The 6,000-nt window shown below is 41.3% G+C and overlaps 1 protein-coding gene across 8 annotated transcripts in view; it reads left to right on the plus strand.

The window, feature by feature from the left end:
* Positions 1-5,655, plus strand: part of LOC143766936 (uncharacterized) — a 107,117-nt gene extending 101,462 nt beyond the window's left edge. For 5 of the 8 annotated variants that reach the window (XM_077254944.1, XM_077254948.1, XM_077254947.1 and 2 more), the window contains one exon: positions 3,150-5,655. In XM_077254944.1, the coding sequence (XP_077111059.1) occupies positions 3,150-5,602 (2,453 nt within the window). In that variant the 3' untranslated portion in view covers positions 5,603-5,655. The remainder of the gene's footprint in view (positions 1-3,149) is intronic. The other 3 variants (XM_077254945.1, XM_077254949.1, XM_077254952.1) reach the window with 1 other exon arrangement.
* The last annotated feature ends 345 nt before the right edge of the window (positions 5,656-6,000 follow it).

The following is a 6,000-nucleotide window of genomic DNA, read 5'->3' on the forward strand; positions in this document are numbered from 1 at the left end:
TACAGCACTTCGACAGGTCCAATGACGAGGGGGGAGGAAGCCCGGCCTTTTGAACTGCAAGAGTCTCTGGCCCCTCCTCACTCCTTCCCCGTCTTGGTGGATAATTAGCCACAGTCCGGAAAAAAGTGAGTATAACAGTGAAATGACATTTAAAAGATTAAAAACAATGACAAATAGGAACAGTATAACCACAAGAAGTATGAATCGCATTTAAACAGGAACTTTTTTACAAAAACACAGACATATCTATTTTTTCGTTGAACCCTATTGGTCCGGATGCGTCTGCACGCAAAATCCACCTAGCTTCATTACGCAGCAGCATACGATGTAAGTCACCGCCGTCTTGCGGCAAGGAGACTTTTTCTATTCCTGCAAACCGTAGTGCCTGATCATTACCATCATGGTGCTCTTTTATATGTTTTATTAAACGAGGGACTCCTTTTCCTGTGCGTATTGAATTTAGATGTTCTCTAAAACGCACAAACAGTGGCCGAATTGTCTTGCCAATGTAAAAAAAACCACATGGGCAATACAAAATGTATACCACATGTGTTGTTCTACACGAGATGAAGTCTCGTACTGTATGCATTATTGGGCCGATTTTTAGAAAGGTACCTGTTAGATGATACCTACAAAAGTTGCAATGTCCGCATCTAAAGTTGCGGCGGTGACTTACATCGTATGCTGCTGCGTAATGAAGCTAGGTGGATTTTGCGTGCAGACGCATCCGGACCAATAGGGTTCAACGAAAAAATAGATATGTCTGTCTTTTTGTAAAAAAGTTCCTGTTTAAATGCGATTCATACTTCTTGTGGTTATACTGTTCCTATTTGTCATTGTTTTTAATCTTTTAAATGTCATTTCACTGTTATACTCACTTTTTTCCGGACTGTGGCTAATTATCCACCAAGATGGGGAAGGAGTGAGGAGGGGCCAGAGACTCTTGCAGTTCAAAAGGCCGGGCTTCCTCCCCCCTCGTCATTGGACCTGTCGAAGTGCTGTATAGCACGAAACAGCTGTCGTCCTGTGTGCGTTCACCACCCTCCCTGCATCACGTAACTATGTGTAAATAAATCGCTGAAGTCTACCACCGGTGAGTGCGCTCTCACTTTTTTCCTTTTGGATACTTCTATATGAACTGTTTTTTCTCTGAAGCAGCACCCAGGTGGAATGCTCATGGCGATTGATGTCTTTTCCTGACAAAAGGCATATACGGTACACTACATACACCCCTGAGTCACAAGGGTCTAACTAATTACGGCAGTGCGGGTGTTATATTCCTTCAGTTTGGCTAGTTCTTGATTAGTGTCTGTAGGAGGCACTTGGGTCTGTTTCATTCCCTGTTTTTTTTATTTATTTATTTTTTTTTACTTTACGGAGTGAAGGGGGCAATGGATCCCTTTTCAAGGGTCTGCTCTCCCCCGAACCATCAACAGGCGACTACGTGAAGCATATCTTCCCGTACCCTCCCCTGCGACGACTGGGGCATGCCTAACCTTACTTTGGGGCGACTGTTCTGCCGTCAAAGTTCGTTGCTATTCTAACTTTCCTAGCAATTTGTCTCATTGTCTGGTGTGACGAGGATGTCATCAGGACCTGAACCAATCAGGTCTCGATGAAGGCATGGGTCACAGGAAGTGTGCGCTGGAATGTCCTTGTTATAAGTTACGTGGGGGTCCCGATGAGCACAGAACCGTAGACAAATGTTGGCGCTGCACAAAGCCCTGCTAGCGCTGACGTTTATCTACCTTTGGCGGTCACGAACCGGTTAATTAAGGGTACCATAATTTCTGTCCAGGCCTATTTCCTGAGGTTTTTTTTATTCTATGGAAGCATGGTTGAAAAGCAATGTCTGAGTTTCATTTGTTCATTTTCATAGATTCTTGATTTATTATTACTTTTGTCAGATTCAAGTTATTTCTGTGACCATTGTGGGTTTTTCTGTCATTAGGAGACACCCACCGCAAATTAACTGGATTCTTCTAACTATAATATTGCTAAATACAGGGATCCTAAATGTTGTTTGAGCACACTGCAAGACTCAGAAGTGAGGGCGGATTTTGCTGGATTGGTTTATAGAAATCCTGTTGCTTTTCAACAGGCTTTGAGCCACTAGTAGTGTGGGAACCTCTGTTTTTCAAAGCTAGCATAAGTGGGAGATGAGTCACACCTGTACAATACCCTCAGGGATATCAGTAGAATATAGCACGGAGAGTCTCCCAATAATTAAAACGTAACTTTTAAACACTAAGATAAAATGGACAAACTAACATGACACAATTGACACATGTGAATAAGGTGCTCGTGCAGACCAGTGCTGAAGATAAAAATTAGTTTGATCTCACCAATGGGGACGGACAAACGTCCACAGCAGGTTCCTCCTGTTGCCTTCTCTAGGTAGGAGGAAAGGAAAGAGAGGGAGGGGCCATGGGGATTCATGACTACCCATAGGCAGTGTCACACCCATTCATAAGTACCCTGCCACTGCAGGGTTACGTAGATGACAGACTCTTAATTTTTTGCATGCTTTAAGTCCCATTGGCTTTAAATCAACTCCCCTGATGTATCCCCGTGACTGGGGAGGAAACGCGTAGGGAGACCTATATATTATATGTAGTGGATGATGGTTGTCCCTAGCAGGGTATACTTGGGGCCTGTCCTTGTTTAGACAGGAGCAATACAAGGGTCACGACAGGGAGTTTAGTAAAGTCCTATACCCCCTCCCTCTCTTTCCTCTCCTACTATCTAGAGAAGGCAACAGGAGGAACCTGCTGTGGAAGTTTGTCCGTTCCCATTGGTGAGACCAAACAAATTTTTCTTGAGTACTGGTTTGCACGAGCACCTTATTCACATGTGTCAATTGTGTCATGTTAGTTTGTCCATTTTATCTTAGTGCTTTAAAGTTAGATGATAATTGGTATTATTTTTGCCTTCATAACATTGATTCTTTTTATTCGATATTTGGGAGGCAGAATGAACAAACAGTTGAACATCACACACAAGGTTTTCTATTACAGTCATTGTCTTGGTAAATAATTAAAGTTTTTACATAGCTTGCCATTTTTATGGACGGTTTAAGTAGAAATGTTCAAAAATGTAAAACTCAAGGATATTTTATTAAAAAAAATTGTTTTGTTTTTTTATCTTAGCAGATGACTGTACCAGGAGATCAGAGGGACAGTTGACATCTTCAGTTTTTAAATCTGATGATCTTGAGATCCTACAAGATACAACTGAAGAGAATGCCATTACTCCAGATATATCCTCATCCATTCACAGCAAAGATCTGTCATCTGATCCTATGAAACAGGTCCCATCTTCTGATTCATTACTGACTACTCAGGAAAATCTAAGTCATAAACGAGGCATTAAAAGACAAACTGCTCCTAAAGCAAATAAGTCATTTTCCTGTTCAGAATGTGGGAAATGTTTTACACGTAAATCACTGCTTGTTACTCACCATAGAACTCACACAGGGGAAAAGCCTTTTTCCTGTTCAGAATGTGGGAAATGTTTTACACGTAAATCACTGCTTGTTACTCACCATAGAACTCACACAGGGGAGAAGCCTTTTTCCTGTTCAGAATGTGGGAAATGTTTTACACGTAAATCACTGCTTGTTACTCACCATAGAACTCACACAGGGGAGAAGCCTTTTTCCTGTTCAGAATGTGGGAAATGTTTTACACTTAAATCACTGCTTGTTTCTCACCATAGAACTCACACAGGGGTGAAGCCTTTTTCCTGTTCAGAATGTGGGAAATGTTTTACACTTAAATCACTGCTTGTTTCTCACCATAGAACTCACACAGGGGTGAAGCCTTTTTCCTGTTCAGAATGTGGGAAATGTTTTACACTTCAATCACTGCTTGTTACTCACCATAGAACTCACACAGGGGAGAAGCCTTTTTCCTGTTCAGAATGTGGGAAATGTTTTAACCAGAAATGGCATTTTGTTAGTCACCAGAGAGCTCACACAGGAGAGAAGCCTTTTTCATGTTCAGAATGTGGGAAATGTTTTAAATGGAAAATAGATTTGGTTAACCACCATAGAACCCACACAGGGAAGAAGCCTTTTTCCTGTTCAGAATGTGGGAAATGTTTTAACCAGAAATGGCATCTTGTTAGACATCAGAGCAGTCACAAAGAGGAGAAGCCTTTTTCCTGTTCAGAATGTGGGAAATGTTTTACATGTAAATCACTGCTTGTTGTTCACCATAGAACTCACACAGGGGAGAAGCCTTTTTCTTGTTCAGAATGTGGGAAATGTTTTACACTTAAATCACTGCTTGTTACTCACCATAGAACTCACACAGGGGAGAAGCCTTTTTCCTGTTCAGAATGTGGGAAATGTTTTAACCAGAAATGGCATCTTGTTAGTCACCAGAGAACTCACACAGGAGAGAGGCCTTTTTCATGTTCAGAATGTGGGAAATGTTTTAACCAGAAATGGCATCTTGTTAGACATCAGAGCAGTCACAAAGAGGAGAAGCCTTTTTCCTGTTCAGAATGTGGGAAATGTTTTAACCAGAAATGGCATCTTCTTAGTCACAAGAGAACTCACACAGGAGAGAAGCCTTTTTCATGTTCAGAATGTGGAAAATGTTTTAAATGGAAAAAAGATTTGGTTATCCACCATAGAACCCACACAGGGGAGAAGCCTTTTTCCTGTTCAGAATGTGGGAAATGTTTTAACCAGAAATGGCATCTTGTTAGACATCAGAGCAGTCACAAAGAGGAGAAGCCTTTTTCCTGTTCAGAATGTGGGAAATGTTTTACATGTAAATCACTGCTTGTTATTCACCATAGAACTCACACAGGGGAGAAGCCTTTTTCTTGTTCAGAATGTGGGAAATGTTTTACACTTAAATCACTGCTTGTTACTCACCATAGAACTCACACAGGGGAGAAGCCTTTTTCCTGTTCAGAATGTGGGAAATGTTTTAAATGGAAAATAGATTTGGTTAACCACCATAGAACCCACACAGGGGAGAAACCTTTTTCCTGTTCAGAATGTGGGAAATGTTTTAACCAGAAATGGCATCTTGTTAGACATCAGAGCAGTCACCAAGAGGAGAAGCCTTTTTCCTGTTCAGAATGTGGGAAATGTTTTAACCAGAAATGGCATCTTCTTAGTCACAAGAGAACTCACACAGGAGAGAAGCCTTTTTCATGTTCAGAATGTGGAAAATGTTTTAAATGGAAAAAAGATTTGGTTATCCACCATAGAACCCACACAGGGGAGAAGCCTTTTTCCTGTTCAGAATGTGAGAAATGTTTTAACCAGAAACGGCATCTTGTTAGACATCAGAGCAGTCACAAAGAGGAGAAGCCTTTTTCCTGTTCAGAATGTGGGAAATGTTTTACATTTAAATCACTGCTTGTTACTCACCATAGAACTCACACAGGGGAGATGCCTTTTTCCTGTTCAGAATGTGGGAAATGTTTTAACCGTAAATCACTGCTTGTTACTCACCATAGAACTCACACAGAGGAGAAGCCTTTTTCCTGTTCAGAATGTGGGATATGTTTTAACAGGAAAGAGCTTCTTGTTAGACATCAGTGCAGTCACACAGAGGAGAAGTCTGTTTCATTTTCTTAACGTGGGAAGTACTTTACTTGGAAATCAACTGTTAATAAACATCAGAGACGTCACCTGGGGAGACCCCTTTTTTATGTGTCTCTTGTCATTCCTCATGTTTGCTGACAAAAGAATAAAACTAAACTTTATTAATTCCAAATGTAAAACTACACTCACCGGCCACTTTATTAGGTACACCATGCTAGTAACGGGTTGGACCCCCTTTTGCCTTCAGAACTGCCTCAATTCTTCGTGGCATAGATTCAACAAGGTGCTGGAAGCATTCCTCAGATTTTGGTCCATATTGACATGATGGCATCACACAGTTGCCGCAGATTTGTCGGCTGCACATCCCAAAGATGCTCCATACAAGGCAGGATGGATCCATGCTTTCATGTTGTTTACGCCAAATTCTGACC

The sequence above is a fragment of the Ranitomeya variabilis genome, chromosome 4, assembly GCF_051348905.1.
Source record: "Ranitomeya variabilis isolate aRanVar5 chromosome 4, aRanVar5.hap1, whole genome shotgun sequence".
NCBI classification, from domain to species: Eukaryota; Metazoa; Chordata; class Amphibia; order Anura; family Dendrobatidae; genus Ranitomeya; species Ranitomeya variabilis.